Source organism: Esox lucius, chromosome 19, assembly GCF_011004845.1.
Source record: "Esox lucius isolate fEsoLuc1 chromosome 19, fEsoLuc1.pri, whole genome shotgun sequence".
NCBI lineage: Eukaryota > Metazoa > Chordata > Actinopteri > Esociformes > Esocidae > Esox > Esox lucius.
Window position 1 is genome coordinate 9,118,121 of NC_047587.1, and position 21,312 is coordinate 9,139,432.

At 40.0% G+C, this 21,312-nt stretch overlaps 2 protein-coding genes across 2 annotated transcripts; both read left to right on the forward strand.

Moving 5' to 3' along the window:
- The first annotated feature begins 2,529 nt into the window (after positions 1-2,529).
- Positions 2,530-7,541, forward strand: ndufa9a (NADH:ubiquinone oxidoreductase subunit A9a). The gene is made up of 11 exons (XM_010883512.3): positions 2,530-2,634; positions 3,212-3,388; positions 3,600-3,697; positions 3,841-3,932; positions 4,241-4,382; positions 4,468-4,570; positions 5,353-5,423; positions 6,148-6,224; positions 6,843-6,938; positions 7,071-7,137; positions 7,284-7,541. Exons 1-11 carry the CDS (start codon positions 2,583-2,585, stop codon positions 7,449-7,451), a joined length of 1,143 nt encoding a protein of 380 aa, XP_010881814.2. The 5' UTR covers positions 2,530-2,582; the 3' UTR covers positions 7,452-7,541.
- An 836-nt stretch (positions 7,542-8,377) lies between these two features.
- LOC105018236 (probable polypeptide N-acetylgalactosaminyltransferase 8) lies at positions 8,378-21,127 on the forward strand. Its single transcript, XM_010883513.2, has 11 exons — positions 8,378-8,650; positions 15,675-16,010; positions 16,193-16,359; positions 17,431-17,617; positions 17,769-17,966; positions 18,044-18,158; positions 19,261-19,446; positions 19,611-19,748; positions 20,382-20,474; positions 20,558-20,725; positions 20,862-21,127. The coding sequence occupies exons 2-11, from the start codon at positions 15,721-15,723 to the stop codon at positions 20,979-20,981; spliced, it is 1,662 nt and encodes a 553-aa protein (XP_010881815.2). The 5' UTR covers positions 8,378-8,650; positions 15,675-15,720; the 3' UTR covers positions 20,982-21,127.
- Positions 21,128-21,312: the final 185 nt, after the last annotated feature.

Here is a 21,312-nt window from a genome sequence, read left to right on the forward strand (position 1 = left end):
CACTACTGTTCAATGGTTTGGGGTCACATAGAAATGTCCTTGTTTCCCAAGAAAACATACATGAAAAAAGTATGAATAGGAAATATAGTCATTGACAAGGTTAGAAATAATGATTTTTAGTTGGTCTCACATCTGCTCAATAGGGTTGAGATCCGGTGACTGTGCTGGCCACTCCATTACAGACAGAATACCAGCTGACTGCTTCTTCTCTAAATAGTTCTTACATGGTTTGGAGCTGTGCTTTGGGTCATTTTCCTGTTGAAGGAGGAAATCGGCTCCAAACAAGCGCCATCCACAGGGTATGGCATGGCGTTGCAAAATGGAGTGATGGTCTTCCTTCTTCAAGATCCCTTTTATCCTGTACAAATCTCCCACTTTACCAACATTAAAGCACTCCCAGACCATCACATTGCCTTCACCATGCTTGACAGATGGCGTCTAGCACTCTTCCAGCAGCTTTTCATTTGGTCTGTGTCTTACGAATGTTCTTTGTGATCCGAACACCTCATACTTAGATTTGTCTATCCATAAAACTTTTTCCCAATCTTCCTTTGTCCAGTGTCTGGGTTCTTTTGTCCATCTTTATCCTCTCTTACCAGGATGAGATATGGCTCTGCCTAGAAGGCCAGCAACCCGGAGTCACCTCTTCTCTGTTGACGTTGAGACGTGTGTATCGCAGGTAACATTTAATGAAGCTGCCATTTTGAGGACCTGTGAGGTGTCTGTTTCTCAAACTAGACACTCTAATGTATTTGTCCTCTTGCTCAGTTGGGCACCGGGGCCTCCTTCATTCTATTCTGGTTAGAGCCAGTTTGTGCAGTTTTGTGAAGGGAGTAGTACAGTAGCATTATACAAGATCTTCAGTTTCTTGGCAATTTCTCACATGGAATAGACAACAAAATTGCAAAAGGGTTTTCTAATGATCAATTAGCCTTTTAAAACGATGAATTTGGATTAACAATCCCAGCATGCCATTGGAACACATGACTGATGTTTGCTGATAATGGGCCCCTGTACGCCTATGAAGATACTCCATAAAATAATCGTCTGTTTACAGCTACAGTAGTCATTTACAACATTAACAGTGTCTACAGTCTATTTCTGATCAATTTTATGTTATTTGAGCGAGCCTACAAGAACTCAGGACTATAACCCCACTTTCAAGAGTACAAAAACTCCTAAACAATAAAATCAAAACCGCCTGCTCATCTGCAAGAACATCCTATTACACAATATTAACTCAGGCAAAAACTCTATACGTCCTCTTTTCCACAATCAAACATTCACTACAACCTCCCTAACGACCACTCGCCCAAAATGTGCAAAACCTTGTTAAACTATTTCAGTGCCAAAATCCATAACATCAATCAACAATTACCACCTCTCAATCAACCTGCTGACAACCTGTCCTGGATGAATACATCAAGAGGCCAAGTCTACTCCACCTGCCTCTCTGACTTCACCCTGCCTACTGAAATCTCTATCACTGAACTGATCTCCAAATCCAAACCCTCTCCCCACCAGCCTTGTTAAAGCAGGTCTTTTCTCCATTTCCCCCCTACTCACTGGTGTAATTAACTCCTCTCTCACCACAGTAGTGGTACCTTCCAGTTTGAAGATTGCTGCTGTGACCCCGATCCTAAAAAAACGAATGCTTCCCCAGATATCATGAACAGCTATCATCCCATCTCGAATATTTCCTTCCTCTCTAAAACACTGGAGATTGTGGTGGCCGTGCAACTGCAAACCCATCTCAACTCCAACAACCTCCATGAATTATTCATGTCTGGTTTCCGTTCCAAATACTGAACGGAAGCAGCCCTAGTCAACATCACCAATGGCCTTCATGCAGCCGACTCAGGCCTGCTGTCTATCCTCGCCCTCCTCGACCTTAGTGCAGCCCTTGATACAATCTCCCATCCAATCCTCATGGAACGTCTGACTGGTGTTGGTGTAACAGGTCTTGCACTTTCCTGGTTTTCCTCTAACCTCTCTGACTGTCACCAATTTGTGCAAGTAAAAGTCGGTGCTAGGTCCATTAGTTTTCACCTTTTTTATCTTTTTCCCATTCTTCTCTCCTAAACCTTTTGACAAAGGGGTTCATATCCTCTTTCCACATTTCCCTCCCCAAATATATCTCTCCTTTTTTCGGGTTCTTTGAGACGAACGTGTCAAGCTTAAGAATATTAAGCAATTCATTACAGTCATTGGTTGCAGCTAACTGAAATGGCTGTTGGGAGTTTTGCTTAATCAGAGAATTAAGTAGATACCAGTGAGTCTGTCTTTGTGTGTGTATAAAGGTACAGCTAACCTGATATATATGTATAAAGTTCACAGTGATGAGTTGTTGGTTTTCATTTTTTGTATATGTGGGGGGGGTGGGTTTCTTGGATTGGGTTGGTTACAATATAGCGTTATATAGACTGAAAGCATTATATTTGTTAAAATTATATTCCTTTCAGTCTGAAAGAAAAAAAAAAATCATTCTGCTTTTACACAGCTACAGAGACTTGAGTTTTGCGTTTGAGTCGCTTTTAACCCTTCAGCCTTACCGTAGCAATACGCGCTTTCAGAGAAGAAACATGGCGACTGCGGTCGTTAGCCGTCCTGCGAGTGTCCTTTCCAGGTTTTCTAGTGAGTAATACAAAAAAACCAACCATTTATCGTGTTAGAATGCTCTGATAAGTGGAACGTTGAGATATAGTGGAAATTATGTGAAACCTACACAAAATAAGTCACATCGCCACCCTTTTAACATGTTTGTCCTATGACCTAAGGTAGCTAGTTAGTTGCGTTTGCTAGCAAGCTAGCCAGAAGAATGCAAATGTATACTATAGGACCCTACCATGTCATAATAACAATTGCTAGGTAAAAAGACAGTCATGACTCTTGTATATCTATGTTGTTAGTCATTGTCAATCTATTTATTAATGTGCATCACTTAAACGGAAATAAGTTTAGGTACCCCAGGCCCAGCTCCAACTGTACTGACCGTACCTAGCTTACATGTCAGACAGCTAACTAAACAAACTCGTATATACACAGACAGTGTTTATTAATATTGATTTTCCAAATTAATGGGCCATAATTGTATCCTAGTGACTGAAACTTAAAGTTAAAAGGTTTGTTTGTCTGGGTTATTTGACCACAATCCGGATTATATGACCAGAGCAGCCAGCTACACCACCTTTCTCCTCTGTACTGCTCCCAGCTGCAGCTTCCTGCTCCCCTGTGGTACTGTCAACCAACCCTGTTACTGTCCAGCAGAGGAAGGTGCATCATGCTGTCATCCCCAGGGGCAAAGGGGGTCGTTCCTCCTTCAGTGGGGTAGCAGCCACAGTCTTTGGAGCCACTGGGTTTTTGGGCAGATATGTAGTCAACCGCCTGGGTGAGTTTTCAGTGCCAGAATCAGTCCCACACATGATGACGTTTCTATCGACAACGGCTTTATTGCAGTACGTGGTTGTGTCTCTACGGGTGTCTGTGTGTGGTTGGGATGGATACAGGCGTTTGTTTTGTCATGTGACTTTCCTCTGTTTACGCAACTGTTTTCTATTGGGCAGGGATTTGTTTAAGGGTTCTGTCTTTGTTTTTTTCAGGTCGTATGGGTTCTCAGATTGTGATTCCTCACCGTTGTGACCAGTATGACCTAATGTACCTCAGGCCCATGGGGGATCTTGGACAGATCATCTTTATGGTAAAAAATAAAAAGTGATCTCAAACCATTTGACTTTCAAGTCCTTTGTCTTTTCGTGTCAGCTAAAGTTAGTTTTTTTTATGCCAAGCAACCCTCATGTCTTCATGCCACTTCATTCTCATATTCATATTTGTATGTTTCAGGAGTGGGATGCCAGGAACAAGGATTCCATCAGCGATGCTTTGGCTCACTCCAATGTGGTCATCAACCTGGTGGGACGAGAGTGGGAGACGAAGTATGGCTCAAGTAAAAAAATTGTTGTTGAACATTCACCCAGTGTTGCTCTATTACTCCATAAATAAATCTGCCTATCTTTGCTACACCAGTGGATCTTGGTTTAGTTCACGGTGCAGCTAAGAATTCCACCATTATGCACATGTATGCAGTGTGGTTCATAAATATTTGGGCAGTGACCCTTGTTTTGAGCTTGTTCTCCAGCCACTTTTGAAATGACACATTGAGTGTTGATTGGTGTTGTGACTTTTTACAAAATGTCGGCTGTACTTGACTGTACTCCGTGCTCTCTTCCATCTGTGTTTAAAGGAATTTCCCCTTTGAGGAAACCTATGTGGGAATCCCGCAACGGATAGCCAAGGCCACTCGGGAGGCCGGTATCACAAAGCTGATCCACATGTCTCACCTCAATGCTGACATTCGCAGCTCCTCCAAATACCTCAGGAACAAGGTGCTGGCCCATACTGACTCTGTGAAACCGTTTTCGGTTTATCTTTATGGCTTCTCTGGCTGTAATGTGTGTTGTTACTTTGCAGGCAGTGGGTGAGATGGCTGTGAGAGATGAATTCCCTGACGCCGTCATCATGAAGCCCTCTGAGATGTTTGGAAGGGAGGACAAATTCTTCAACCATTTTGCCAGTAAGCAGAGAATATAGTTCATTTCTCTGTAGCTTTGTGTTTAAGAAAAATATAATATTAACTTTTATTTTATTTACTTTTAATATTAATAATAAGTCTAATTAATTGATATCCACATAGCAGAATGTGTTTGTTGGCATGATTACACCGCCTGTATTGACTTTTGGAGAGCAAACTGTGAAACATAGCAGTTTATGGTTGAATGTACACTACCTGTCAAAAGACTTAGAATACCACAATTACTCCAATTTTTATTGAAATTTAAGTAGTTCAAGGCCAGTGCATAACCTGAAATGTTCAAATTACAAAACATAAGTTACCAAAGTTATGAAAAAGGCCTGTTTAAAAGCAATAGGTTTACAACTTGCAACTGTTCTGCAGCAGTGGAAGTGAATTAAGCCTTGAAAGTTGATGCTAATTATTACAGGAGTCTTAACTTTTGCTGACAAGTGGCAGAAGAAAGCCATTGCTAAGATGGCAAAATTAGAAAAGATGCTTCCCTGGGGTATTAAAGGGTGCTACTTTGATGAGTAGAAAATGTATAACTTAACTTAAAACGATTCCATGATTTATTTTTTCTCCAATTGCAGAGTATAAGCTGTGAATTTTAATAAAAACTATAAACATTTAGATGTTCTATATCTGTTGACCGGCTGTGTACGTTTTTGGCTTATTGTCTAAATATGTAAACATGTGATCTAAAAGCAACAAGTGGTCATGAAATGAAATGCACTATCATTTAGAATGTGATGACTACCCAGTTTTGTCCCTTTGATGCATAGACATGCGCTGGTTTGGAAGAGCTGTGCCCCTCATCGGCATGGGGAAGTCGACGGTGAAGCAGCCTGTCCATGTAAGTGTTTCTGTCCTCGAGAAACCTCACAGCTTCAGTGAGATCATTTATTGGACTGAATGAGCGCTCAGTCACCAACTTTGGATGTTTTTCATATTTTGTTGCATTATAAAGTGGGCTAGGTTGGCATACAAACAAAAACTGAATAACTATACTGTAGCTGTTAAGCACTCACCTTGGCTTAGGAAAGCCACAATAAATTAAATAAAAATGTGCTTAAATCACAAGTTAAATCTCCTCTGTCCTCCATACATACAGGATATGTAAGGTCCCTCAATAAGAATTAAAATCCCAGATTAAAGTACATTACAATAAACAAATCCGAGTGTGTAAGTGCTCTGGGTGACATGTTAAAACACTCAGACACAGCAAAGATGCAGTCGTACTTCTGAACTGGGCTGCAGGTCAGGAAGGAATTTGCTCATTGATGTCACCACATGAGGACTTAAATAGCTAACGCCACACTTAAAAGAATAATAATTTTGGAAAGAATAATTGATAAGCAAGCTAAAATAGACTCTCAAATCTAATCGCTGCCAAAGGTGATTCCATCATGTACTGAAGACTAATCTAATGTAGTAAGAATGTGCTGTATCTAATCTGGGTATATTCATGTTTTGTTTTTGATTAATATAAAATGTTTTCTTCCACTGACATTCAAGTATTTTAGTAATTTTAATCACACCTAGTAATGCATTATTTAATCTACTTCTGTCGTTTTCAGGTGGTGGATGTGGCCAAGGCTATCATCAATGCCATCAAAGACCCTGATGCCAATGGGAAGACATACGCGCTAGTTGGGTAAGGATTCAATTAGGGCAGAAAATGAAATTAATTGCATTGATTTGAAATGGATAATTATGATAATATTATTAATATAATACACCCAAATCATGCAAACCATTTACAGTTAAAAAAAAAAAAAAGGATTTTACCAAGTTCCGAAATGTTTTATTTGCAAGTGAACTGATTCCAAAATGGCACCGTTACATGATTTAACTTACATTTTTTTTGGGCACAAAATCTGAAACCAACCGCAAATGTATCCAAAAAGTTTCCAAAAAGAGTTGCAAGAATATGGGACCAATTATTTTATTTTGGTATTAACTATAAGGGTCTTCAGAAGTCCTCTTTCTCTGAACAATTGTATTCATGTAAAATATAATTTCCTTTTTTCTGTCGCATACAATATAGCTCAGCATTTCTATTAGTGTTTTTCTTTTTCCTCAGTTATTAAGGGAGGTGTCTATGTATAAATTGTCACCAAAATCTGTTTTAAAAAGACAAATCAGGCGTGAATACATGTAACATCCACTGTTTAAAAGGATCTGTATTTCAGATGCATCGGTTGGGTGCTGTGAGTTTTTCTCTAAATTTTGTTTGTCTTGTAATCATGGGTTTGGTTTTCCCTCAACACAGTCCGAACCGTTATCTCCTTCATGATCTGGTGGAGTATTTATATGCTGTGGCACACAGACCCTTTGTGCCTTATCCACTCCCACGCCCTCTGTATCAGTGAGTACATACCATTCACCAGTCCTGCTTGCTAAACACTTTTTAACTTAGTTACACCAGGATGTCTGGAACTGCAGCAAGGCTGTCCTCTCAGATACCGTATAGTGAACATGTCGGTGACTCTCGTTTCAGTCTTGTTGCACGCTTCTTTGCAATGAACCCATTTGAGCCTTGGACAACTCCTGACAAAGTAGACCGGGTAAGTAAACGCATCTCCTATGGCCAATTATGATCACCTTAATAGGAAAGCAGATTTAATACACATTAAGTTACAATTCTGTGGCATTAGATGAAAAAATTGTCTTACTTTTGGATTTGTTAGAAAATATGAATGTTTTGTTTCAGTTCCACACCACAGATATGAAGTATCCAGGGCTTCCTGGCTTGGAAGACCTGGGCATCGTCCCTGCCACTGTGGAGCAGAAGGCCATCGAGGTTCTGCGTCGCCACCGTCGCTTCCGCTTCCTGGAGGCTGAGCTGGATACCAAGCCGGCCAAGACTGTTAGCTATTAAGACCTCTGGCTGAACGCCCAACACCAGGCAGATCCTCTAATGCTGTCAATGATAATTATTCTGTACATAAATAAAATATAATATTCAAAAGCTCTGTCATAGAAGAGAGTTTGATACCCATGAGTCTGGAAGAGGTTACAAGGACGTTTCCATTTGTGGACTGCCATAAATGGGCTGCACAAAATGTATATACAAGACTGTTTACGTTTGCCAGACAACACTTGAGTGAAGACCGAACTACTGGAACAATGTGGGTGTGAAGATCATCAACCTATGAATTGACAGCTTTCAGCATAAATTATAGCCTGAAATCGATAATTAACCATTCTTCATTCTGCTTGAGTAAAATCTGAGTGAATCACAGAATAGCCTATCTTTTGCGTTTCAGCCAAGAGCGGAAGTCCTTGAGAAGTGCAAGCTCTGCCGTTACTATAGGTTAACCGCCAGTGAAAGAGTGTTCTGTAACTGCGCTGATTTTGTGAGTATGACAAATGGTTAATTATCAGATTTAGGCTATAATAAACACACCCTTAATATATTAAATGAGGACAGGGGCACCGTGTCCGCTTTACCCGATTTATCAATTTGCGATTACCTCTATGCTCATTTCGAAAAGGTGCGAAAGTTCCATAAAACACTGAATTTCTTCTCTCCATAAAACACACCTGTGTCCCATAATGACCAAGCAAAAACATGTTTTTAGAAATGTTTGCAAGTTGATATATGATACTGCCGGTATAGTATCATGACATTAGATCATTTTGTCATGCACTGACATCACGTCAAGTTTTTATATTTTGCTAGACACCATTAAGCATTGTGTTAAACTGATTAAACTTAAGTTTACCTCCACCACAAATAGCATATATTAAATGTATGGCTTTTTCTACTGGCCATACAAGAACCAGTGAATGAACAATATGCGGACCTTGAACCTATCCTGGTCGCCCAGCCCAGCTAAAGACAGCCATCGCTTTTTTATTATGGGCCCATGAAAAGCGGAATCAGTATGAAAATGAGGTCTTTATGGTGGAAACGTCTTTTCATTTATCTGGGTTGTATTTTATTCATCAGCTATTTTGGCATATCTGTGGTTTTGAGAAAAACTCCCAACGAAAAGACCGTGTATACCAAGGAAGACATAACTATTGAAATTGCAAGGAAATTTTCAGACTTGGAGAGTAGCATCAACAAAATATGTGAGTGGTAATTTAAAATTAAGTAATGGGACTTGCTTTAGCTATTAGGGTATTGTTGTGGTTGCAGAATAAGTAATTTAGATTTATTCAGAATAGTAGAGTAAGATTTCATACCCATTACGATTTTGTGCGACGAGTTTTTGCCCTGGTTTTAGAAGTGTTACCGGTGCTTATATAACAGAGACTGTCTGGATAATATTGATATAAATATATAATATGTATATGGTGCTGGGAAAACGTCTTGCGCACCTGAATGTCAAACTAAAGCCATTATTTTGGGCAGTGTTTATTTGTAAAAGATACATAATATATTAATAAACACTTACTACCCAAATAAATGGCTTTAGTTGGACTTTCAGATGCCTAAGACTTTTGCACAATACTGTATATTTATAACTGATGTACTTCGTATACCTATCCATTTCTTGTTCACACAAGTGAACAGCTGGTTTTAAAGTTAGGCTACAAAATTTTTTTTAATATACCAAGTATATACGCACACACACACCATAAGCAGAATAATTGTATATATGCATTCAAACCTGTCCTAAATATTAGTTCACGAATGAAAGCCAGTAAATGAAGCTGTGATTCGGCTTCTTTCTGACAAATATCACATTTGAATTAATTAAATTATCATTAGATTACCAACAGTTATTTTGAAATACAGCCCAATAATATAGCCTATTTTAGGCTGAATGTAAGCTACATACATATACAAGCAAACTTAAAACATTTAGCCAGAAATCTGTTTTTTTATAGCACTGGACAAAAGCAACACGCACGCACCGACCTTTAGCTCGTTAATAAACGGCTTATAGGCCTATATGTGGTTGTAGGGCAATGGTCTGTGTAGCACTTTATGATGTTGTAGACCTATTGATTGTTGCCTTATCAAATGGTCATGTATTAGATATTTTCATTATATAGCCTACTCAATAGATAGTCATTTAAAAGTTAATTACTTACACGATGAGGCCATATTTGCGTTACAGCCCAAAACGTTATGTTCGGTATCGAGGTAAAGTTGGTTTGATATTCGATACTGGATATACAACTAGAAGCCAATAGTACGAAGCAGAATTTGGGGTTAGCTCGCTAACTTCAGGTGGACCCTGGGATGTCAAGGTCACGACTGTGGTTCACTTGTTTTTTTGCTACAGGTAGTTTTGTCTATGCTGTGATGCGGAGAACACGGTATGCTGTGCAATTCGTAAGGGGATTCTTGCTCTAACAGATCCTTCCACGCAGTCTATTAAATAGGGCTTTTAGGAAATAGCAGGTAGACAATAACGTATGTTGACCACTTCATCTATAAATAATGTAGACCCTGTGACGTTTACTGTTGTATATTAAATGCAACATACTCTTTTCATTGGACTCTCCACAGGGATCGGTGCCATAGATTGCACCCATATTCCGATAACAGCATAGCTGGATGAGAGTGAAGGCGATTTTGTTAATAGCAAGTCATTCCACAGCATCAACTTTCAGATAAAAGAAAAATAAGGATATTGTTTGGTCATACTGGTACATCGCCAGCTTATATGTACACCAATGGTTTTAAGGAAAATCAGTAATTCCTTTTTAGCACAAATAGAAATATTCACACTGCACAGGTGTCACGTTGCACTGTTGGACTATCTGTATCTCCACCACGGAGTCCTTTCAAATGCACATTGATGTTTCACTTGATATATTTATTTATTTGTTCCCAAGACGCTTAACACTGCCAGGGTTGCAACTGTAGGAATTCGGCAAAAATTGTTTTACACGCCATAAGAATTCATCTAAGCAACACATTAATTTAATGTAGTGCACATTTGTAATAGTCAGATCTTATTGTACTTTATAAGATGGGGCAGTGATAATTATTAGCCTTGTAACTTACGGCATTTATACAGTCGGCAATTTGCAATTTATATATGTATATTCTTCATATATCTCTAAAATGATTGTTTGCTCCTTGTGAATTAAATATGCGGCTCTAGTAGACTTGTCCATGTTTGCGATTGGTCATATTGTGAGAACGCGCTCATCGCACTGCTTTATAATCGAGATTCGGGATTTGATCGTCTATACCTCAACGAAACCTACAAGAAAGACAGGAGTTAAATATTCTGAATCTGATCTGCTGGCGAAAGCGAACAAGCAACACTCCCTGTTTTCTCTGTTGCGTTACATTTTTAAAAGACGACGTTACAGTCATGTCCATGGCAGATTCTCCGTGTATTTTCCGTTAAGGGAGAGTGTTGAAAGTACATATTGAATGTAGTTTTACTGAGAAACGCCAATTGCATTGCAACCAATAAAAAAAATAGACTAATCAAAACAACTATAAAGAGCTCAGAATTCTGTGCCCTAACATTTACATGGTTATTGTTTTGTATTATATAAAAAAGTATAGGTCAAAATACTTTGATTGCCTATTATTAAAATAAAGGTCAGTACATGAGACCCAAGGTAACTTCTATAATAGACCATAAGGGACAACTGCCCTACCATTAACATAATTCAGTCTTATAATTAAGGAAATTATTTATTATTAATTAAAACATTTTAATTCAGAGAACTCTCAATTGCTCTGACCCAATAAAACGTCTGTTGAAATAACCAACTGCTCTACCATCAACATCCTTTATATTTCCATATAAGTTTTATTGGGTCCGAGCTATTGAACAGAATTTATGAAAAATGTATTTATAAACTAGTAATAATGTCCAAAATTTAAAAATAGCCAAACTAAAGGATGTTGATGGTAGAGCAGGTGTCCCTGAATCTAAGTCAGTTGATTATTTCCATCTAAGTTTCATTGGGTTGGGGGAAATGTTGGAATTATAAATGCATTTCATAAATCCACCACAATGTATTTTTAATTAAACAACCGAGATGCAATTGATGTGCAGACTTTCAGCTTTAATTCAAGGGGTTGAACAAAAGGTTTTGTCATTATCCTGGTGAAAGAGGCCACTGCCATCAGGGAATATCCTTGCCATGTAGGGATGTACCTGGTCTGAAAGTGAAATGCATGCTAGATCGGGTTGAGATCAGGTGATTGACTCGGCCATTGCAGAATATTCCACTTCTTTGCCTTTCTTTGCCTTAAAGCTGGGTTGCTTTCACAGTATGTTTTGGGTCATTTTCCATCTGTAAATTCAAGCACCGTCCAATCAACTTCCAAGAATGTGGCTGAATCTGAGCAGACAATATATCCCTACACACTTCAGAATTAATCCGGCTGCTTCTCTCACATCATCAATAAACACTAGTGACCCAGTGCTATTGGAAGCCATGCATCCTGTGAAGTCTAATCTTTATGGTAGACTTGGACAATGATATGTCTGCCTCCTGGAGTGTTCTTCCCCTGGCTGGATGTTGTGAAGGGGTTTTTCTTTACCATGGAAAGGATCTTACGATCATCCACCACTGTTGTCTTCCATGGATGTCCAGGCCTTTTTGTGTTGCAGAACTCACCAGGTTGTTTTTTGTTTCTCAGAATGTAACAAAATGTTGATTTGGCCACTCCTAATGGCCCTGATATCTCTTGGATGGATTTTTTTTGTAGCCTAAAGATTGTCTGTTTCACTTGCATTGAGTGCTCCCTTGACCATATGTTGTTGGTTCACATCAACAGCTTTCAAATGTGAATGCCACACCTGGAATCAACTCCAGACATTTTACCTGCTTAATTGATGAAGAAATAACCAAGGAATAGCCCACACCTGTCTATGAAACAGCTTTTGAGTCAATGAAAAAGAGGGCGTTACATATTAAAGAACAGTAATTCCCTTCCTTCTTCAAATTTGGATGTGAATACCCTAAGATTAAAGATGAGAGATTCCACTTTAAGCCCATATTCATTATTTAACTGTAACTTGAATATATTTTGGTAAAGTCACCCATGCCATATGCACTAATGCACCCCCATACCATCACAGATGCCAGCTTTTGAACTGTGTTCTGATAACGAGCCGGATGTGCCCTCTCCTCCTTAGTTCAGAGGACGAGGAGTCCATGATTCCCAAAATATAATTAATATTTCTGAATCATCAGACCACAGGACAGTTTTCCACTTTGTCTCAGTACATCTTAAATGAGCTCAGGCCCTGAGAAGGCAGTGGCGTTTCTGGATCTTGTTTATGTATGATTTCGTCTTTGCATGGCACAGTTTTAGCTTGCATTTGTGGATGCAGCGACATACTGTGTTCACAGACAATGGTTTTTGGATGTGTTCCTGAACCCATGCAGTGATGTCCAATACAGAATCCTGTATGTTTTTAATGCAATGTTGTCTGAGGGCCCGACAATCACAGCCATCCAATATTGGTTTTCGGCCTTGTCCATTGTGTATTGAGATTTCTCCAGATTCTCTCAAACTTTTTATTATATTATGTACCATAGATGATGAGATCTCCAAACTCAATTTTACATTGAGACACTTTATTCTTAAATTGTTGTACTATTTACTGGTGCAGTATTTCACAGAGTAGTGAACCCCTCCCCATCTTTACTTATGAAAGACTCTGGGATGCACCTTCTATACCCAAACATGTTACTGACCTGTTGCCAATTGACCTAATTAGTTGTGAGATGTTCCACAAGTTTTTCTTTTTAGCATAACACAACTTTTCCAGTCTTTTGTTGCCCTTGTCCCAGCTTTTTCGAAACATGTTGCTGGCATCAAATTCAAAGTGGGCATATGTTTTTCAAGAAACAATAAAATTTCTCCTTTTGAGCATTTGATATGCTGTCTTTGTTTCAAATGATTTGCACATCATTGCATTCTGTTTTTCTCTACATTTTGCACAGCATCTCAACCTTTTTGAAAACAGGGTGGTAGATAAAAACTCAGTAATGTCACTAATGTCATTCCGTAACTGCCTGGCTTCACTTCACAACACAGTCATCACCAAGGCAATTAAGCAAGCGGGCGGTTATCTTGAATTCTACAAAGAAATCTTTGCTTTAGATTTTTTTTTTTATCAGTTCCTGCATCCTATTTAACTCCTACGGAGCTCACCACTGCCCCAAGCACATTTAGTTGTGTTAACGAGAGTTATTGAAATTGACTTAATGTTGTTTTTGTGTAATTGATCTACGCCATATTACAGAATATGCGTTCTAATTTCAGTGTGAAGTAATAAGGATTTACATAGACCTTTGTAGGACTGTGCAATATTTATTTATTACCTCAGTAAACTATAGTGTTGATTTCATCACCTAGATAGTTTTACTTGTTGTCACAGTCTCTCCCGGAGCCTTTTAGTTGCCATCGTTCTCTATCCCTCTCAACGAGGCGCTCTTGAATGTAGCGGACTGTCTCGTTCTACCATACTCACCTGATTCCCATTCCCCACTTGTGTATTTATGTTCCCTCAGCTCCCCAGTTCATTTTCTAGTATTTTCTCTATGTCACGCTGTCTGTTGGCTGGTAGAGTGTCTAGCCGTGTCTAGCCGTGTCTAGCCGTGTCTAGCCGTGTCTAGCCGTGTCTAGCCGTGTCTAGCCGTGTCTAGCCGTGTCTAGCCGTGTCTAGCGCTGTGCACCAGTTCTACTAGGATATCTATTTTGGCCAGTACCAGTTTCTTTTTCTGCTTAGGTAGAAGAGCCTGTTAACCGTCTGTATTTTGCGGTATATTTACGATCATTAACCCTTGACTAATAAACGTCATTTTGTTCCCGTATCTGCCTTTTCCCCTAAATCGTGACACTTATTTAGAGTTTTTCTCAGTATATTAAAACGCCGGAAAACAACCCTAAGGTAGTTGAACACTTCTGGATTTTGCACAGGATGAGATGTAACATAAAAAGGCATAATTTCATTTAAAAAAATCACAGACTAAAGGTCTTTAGTCTGTGATTTTAGTCTATAATTTTATCAATCAATCAATCAAATGTATTTATAAAGCCCTTTTTACAACAGCAGTTGTCACAAAGTGTTTTTACAGAAACACCCGGCCTTAAACCCCAAGGAGCAAACAACAGTAGTGTTGAATTTCAGTGGCTAGTAAAAACTCCCTAAGAAGGCCGAATTTTAGGAAGAAACCTAGAGAGAACCCAGGCTCAGAGGGGTGACCAGTCCTCTTCTGGCTGTGCCGGGTGAGATATTAAGAGTCCAATTGGAATAATTAATACATTTATCTGGGCTGAATCCAGAGTCTTTTTAAATTTAGACTAGGTCAGAAGTATGACCAGATGGACAAGGACAGGGACAGCAACGGGCCCCCCAAACCTGGTACTCCGCAGGTGTGGACCAGGACCTCCTGTCCTCCTAAAGTTTAAATGTGGAGGAGACTGGAAAAATTCAGTAAATGCGTTCCTCATATCAACAACTATTTATAGTGGAGAAGGAGAACTTAGTGGGGAAGGAAAAGCACAATAATATAGCAGCGTAAGACCTTGGAACTGAGACGGGGGCCCTACCCGGGGGAGGACATCAATCCACCCACATTGCCAGGCATCAACCAAAGGGACACCCATCAGCCATTTCTTATCTTCCTGTGAAAGAATAAATTTTTCTTCATGCTGCATTTGGATGTTTTATTTGTATTTTTTATTTTATGTATTTTTTAGTGCAGAAGTTTAGATAATCAGAAGATAAATACCTTTTCATGGCATTGTAATTTATTTCATTTTCTTCATTTTTTTTGAAGTGGCTGAATCAGTATTATAGTTCAGACTTTTTAAATCAATACAACCAAAGATGCACGTCCCTGGAGAGTTATGTAGGCCTACATGTTCAGTATATTCTCCTGAATATATTCTTTTTATTTTACATTACATATAATGACATAAAAGATCCATAAATAATGTTTTAAGGCATCCACATTATTATTTAATGTCTCTCCAGCTTTGTGTTATTTTATACAGACTTATTTTACTTAATCAACATGTGGTTGGGCTCTGAATATGCATTGATTTAAAGTCTAATCTCATACCTGTTTAGTAATTAATAGTATTATTAATGTGAATATTGTTGACTATTTCTGAGGAAAACAATCAAGACCTCTTTTTCTTTTGTCTCAGACAATTCATTCAATAAATTTGAACAAAGCAGAATGCTATTGAGAAGATGCTAATGGATGAAAGAGAGATATTTAAAGACCAGAAGTTTGTGGCATCATTTGCCAAATTGAAGCCAGAGCAGAGACACCAAGATGACCAAAAGCCCAAGCCCCAGAATGAGGAGAAAAAGGCCTCCAGACTGTTCCCCGACTCGACATTGTTTAAGAGCTGGGGGAAGACTCTCTCAGAGGAGGATCAGAAGGAGGCCCAGGCTTTGTTTGAGAAATATGGCTACAACGTTTTCCTCAGTGACCGCCTGCCTCTCAACCGATCACTCCCAGACACTCGTGAAGCAAAGTAATGTCACTAATCTCTGTTATCAGTTTTCTATTTCTCATGCTCACTGCAATTGCTTGTCTGTTGCTACATAGTTTTTAATGCTAAGATCTGGCAACACATTGCTTAGGTTACTGAACCAACAGACAACAATTAGTATTAATATACATCCAAGAGAGAAGTTTGATGGTTTGCTTCAACAGGTGCATGAGTAAGAAATACCCTAAGGAGCTGCCTAGTATTGCTGTGGTTCTGATTTACCTGGATGAGGCCCTGTCTATCATTAAGAGAGCCATCCACAGCATTGTCGACCGAACCCCTGGGCACCTGCTTAAAGAGATCATTCTGGTGGACGACAACAGCTCCAATGGTACGTATCACCAGCATACACTGATGAGCCAAAACATCATGACCACTCACAGGTGAAGTGAATAACATTGATCATATCCTAACAAGGACACATGTCAAGGTCTGTGTAGATTCGATGGTGAGTGAACAACCAGTTCTCAGAGTCAATGCAGGAGAAATGGGTAGGGGTAAAGTCTTACACCACCACCTGGCCAGACGACTGGGTCAGAGCATTTCTGAAATGACAAGGCTTGTGGGGTGTTGCCGGTCAGCAGTGGTGAGTACCTATCGACAGTGGTCCGAGGAGGGAAAACCAGCAACAGGGGTTGGGTTGCCCAAGGATCATCGATGTGCTTGGGCAACGAAGGCTATCCTGTCTGCTCCAAACCAACAGAGGGTGGCACAAGCCACAGAAAGATTTAATGGTGGTTATGGGGGGAATGTGCCACAACACACAATGCATCGCACCCTGCTGTGTTTGGGGCTGTGTAGCCGCAGTCTGGTCACAGTGCCCATGATGACCCCTGTCCACCATTGAAAGCACCTACAATGGGCACACGAGTGGGGCAGTGAAAGAAGGTCACCTGGTCCGATGAGTCCCGTACATGGACGGCCGTGTACTTGTGCACCATTTACCTGGGGAAGTGATGGCATCAGGATGCATTATGGGAAGATGACAAGCCGGTGGAGGGAGTGTGATGCTCTGAGCAGTGTTCTGCTGGGAAACCCTGGGTCCAGGCATTCATGTGGACGTCAATTTGACATTTGCCACCTATCTAAACATTGTTGCAGACCAGCTACACCCCCTCATGGCAACGGTATTCCCTGATGGCACTTGGCGTCTTGTAGAGTCCATGACTTGGCGGATTGGTGCTGTTTTGGTGGCACGCGAAGGACCAACTTTATATTTGATAATAATATTTTGGCTCATAAAAATATTAATATAATATAATAATATTTTGGCTCATCAAAATATTCATATAATATAATATTTTGGCTCATCAGTGTATACTAGTCCATACTAATCAACTAATAGTACAATTACAGCTTTGATGTGAGTTGATTTGTCCTCTACCTTTTCTAAACAAATCAGATGACCTGAAGAAGGATCTGGAGGTCTACGTGAAATCCATTGAGGCGCAGAATCCCGGTCTTCAAATAATCATTGTAAAACACACTGAATCCCTAGGTTTAGCTCAAGCTCGCAACTCTGGGTTTAGAGCTGCTACTGCAGATGTAGTTGCCATTCTAGATGCTCACATCGAGGTCCACAAGGAGTGGTAAGAATATATGGGAATGTACACTGTCCCTGAATGGTGCCAGTACCTACCATATCAAGTTGAATATCAGTGAAACTTGTCCCTCACAATAAAGCAGTTCAGCTAATCCACAGGAACAGTTACTTTTCATGACTCTGCTGTATGTTTGCAGGGCGGAGCCTCTTCTGACTCGTATCAAAGAAAACAGGACGGTGGTGGTGTCCCCTGTGTTTGACAGGGTGAACTACTATGACCTGGAGGTTGTCCGATATCCCCCATCGGCCCATGCTTTCGACTGGGCACTGTGGTGTATGTATGAGTCCTTCAGACCTGAGTGGTACAATCATAAAGACCCGTCACTGCCAGGAACGTAAGTAAGACCAGTCAAATGGAATGGGTTGCGGGGATGGAGGGTTCATTCTAACTCTTTGTTGTTTCTATCAACAGGAGTCCCTCTGTCATGGGAATCCTCGTGGTGGACAGGAAATTCCTGGGAGAAATTGGAGGCCTCGATGGTGGAATGAAAGTTTATGGAGGGGAAAATGTTGAGCTAGGCATCCGGGTGAGCAGCGACAAAAATAATACAGTATTTAAGCTGCCTACGGTGCACTTCACTCTGGGGGGAGCTTAGGTGGTGTGCATCATGTCTGACAGATTTCTAGGGCAGGGAAATGTATCATTGGAGCTTTTATTGGAACTGTTTTATGGTCACATGTCTGGTCCTCATGAGAGTAAAGGCTTTCTTCTGACAATATTCCCAAACAGCTTGTTGGCATGGACGTTGCTCCTAAATGTAGTTTTAGAGCCTTGGTGACCCAAAGATTCGACCAACTTAAACAATTGCTCAGAGCATATGCAGTTTGTCAACAAACACTGACCACAAGCCAATAGTTTACATTTGCCTTACTGCAACAGCTTAAACTCATTGCAAACCATACCCCAGTTTCACAGGCGTAGGCCTTTGACCCACGAACGTCTGCAGAACTGATTGACTTTCCACTCTCTACCTATATCTGTCCACATGCACGAATCAAACTATGAAAAACATTCCTAGAGCAAATCTGTGTCAAACATTGCCATAGTGATAACCCATCTGAATGGCGCCTCCTTCCATAAATCAGAACTATCCTCCTGGAAATCGCCTAGCTTCTTTACCCAAAGTGCCTTCTCTTTAGCTGACACACGAGTAACCAAAACACACCTGCTCTCCATAGGTGTGTTTGGGTGATCAGTTACGGCAAATGGAACATTGTTATTAAGAACCCATACTCCTACCAGAAACCTTTCTTCTGTCAAAACTCCTGCGCTCTCCCTGGTCTTTGATTACTATTTTCCACTCATCTCCGTCTAGTCTCCTCAACTGATTCTACACTGTTTCTGTCATCTCTCCGTCAGCGTTGTTGAAATATATATAAACCAACCAGGTAATCAGAAAGGCTCAGCTGATGAAGGTTGAAGTTCCACCTATTTGACTACATAAAAATAGTTGATTCCTTTAATCTTTAAGTCCTCAAGCCATCTCTATGTTCCCTGTTGGGCACTAAGGTTGGTCGATATGGCAATAAACAGAAATGAATCAGTCATACACACTATCTAATTTAGCCCCTGGGGGACTTTGCATAGTTTTTAGTGAACAACATGTTTACAGTTGCCCTGTTTTTCAGATATGGCTGTGCGGAGGCAGTATAGAGATTATCCCTTGTTCAAAAATTGCCCACATTGAGAGACGTCACAAGCCGTACCTGCCTAATCTGAGCTTGGCAGTGAAGAGGAACGCCCTGAGGGCAGCAGAGATCTGGATGGACGAGTACAAAAGTAATGTAAATCTCGCCTGGAACATTCCCATTAAGGTATGAGTTTATGGAAATATACACATGGTCAAAAATACATGAATTCTCCTTCATGAAAAGAAACAATGAAAAGTTTGGCAACTGTTTTATCAGATCCAGGAATACAAAACCACAGTTCTGCAGGAAACACGAAATGAACCATTATCTCCCTGTCAAAACTGTAGGATCACGGAATAGATATTGGGGACGTGTCCGAGAGGAAGAGTCTCAGAGAAAAGCTGAAATGTAGGCCCTTCAAGTGGTACCTGGACAATGTGTATCCTCAGTTGGAAACATGGGAAAACATAGTTGCCTACGGAGGGGTATGTTTCTTAAAACATTGGCTCTCAAAATTCTCTTTTGGCCATTTTCATTGTGGCACTAAACTAGCTCCACTGATTCAGCTAGTCTCATAGTGCTGGTGAGAAATCAACAAGTTGCGTAAGGTGAAACACTATCGTACGGTATCCGTGGGAGTTCATGTGCATTTAAATCAGGAAGGGGCGAATTTGGGGCGAGGAGCCAGATGATCATAAGGGGACCATGCGGCTCGCGGGTCTACACATCTAGACATCATGTGAAAAAGAAAAAGAAAAAAAGTTTGCCATTTTACAAGAAATGTCATGTGATTGTACTTTTGTTGCCATGGGGTTTGTTAGTGTATACGGTATCCAAATGAGTATGGGAGGGCACTTAAGAACTGAGGATGCTAAACAAAAAGCATTTTAAATTGTATATTTTACTTTTCTAACTCTCAAATGTGTGTTTAGGCCAACAGAGTTTAAAAAATAAGATATAAATATGTTTTCTGTTGAGGGGGTTGATTGAGCAGCCACGGCTATCATTCAGTTGGGAAATTAAGAGTTCTGAATGGTATCAGTCTAGATTAACCAAATGTTTAGTGAAATCTCATCATTGTCGTCACTTTACATTTGCTCTCTTTCTTCTGCATGTAGATGAAGAACGTGGATGCAAACAGGTGTATTGACCAAGGGCCTGTTCCAGGTCATACACCAATAGCCTATGAGTGCTACTACTATGGCCCACAGGTAACTGATAGCAATCCTCTTTCTCTTTTGCTCAGTATTCAAAGAGATCCTAATGCTCTGTCTTCATCTGTTTGATTGATCAGCACACATACTACACCAGTAAAGGGGAGCTTTACATTGGTGGCATCAAGTCCCACAAGTATAATGACAACAGATGTTTGGCTGACAGTGGGGAAGACAGTGTTCCTGATCTTTACAACTGTAAGGAGGCTGTGAAGAAGGGCATGGGCATTCTCTGGTCCTTCACACAGGTAAATATCACAGTTAATTCAGTATACTCGCAAAGGCAACTCTTCCCTAGACTGTATACACAGCATATATGATTTCCTTTAAGCCAAAAAAGTCCAATGTTTAAAATAATACCTTTATTTTACTATTTTTTTCCAGGGAAAAGAACTCAAGAACAGAAAAACAAAAAGATGTTTAGAAGTAATGGAACACAACCTTGTGATCCAGAACTGCACCAGCCAGACATGGGAAATCCAAAATATCATCAGGTCCTTCTAACTGACCAGTGTAGGATAACACTCATGACTAAACCACATTGGAGTAATATAAAGCAGAAGATACCAGATGGACCTATAATTTTCTATCCCAGTGGGTCTGCCATTAAACGTGGGATCAGGTCTGAAAAGTAAAACAACTTAACACTATGTCGTGGTGATATTTTATTTGTGCAGCAGGAACTAGTGAGAAATATACAATACTGGGTATACTGGAATCACTTCATGTGTCCTGTAACACAGTAGGGAGGCTGTATCATATAATACATTTCCTTTACATACCTTTTAGAAGCTAACCTCTTCTATGATCTTTTACATTCAGTGAGCTAGGTGAA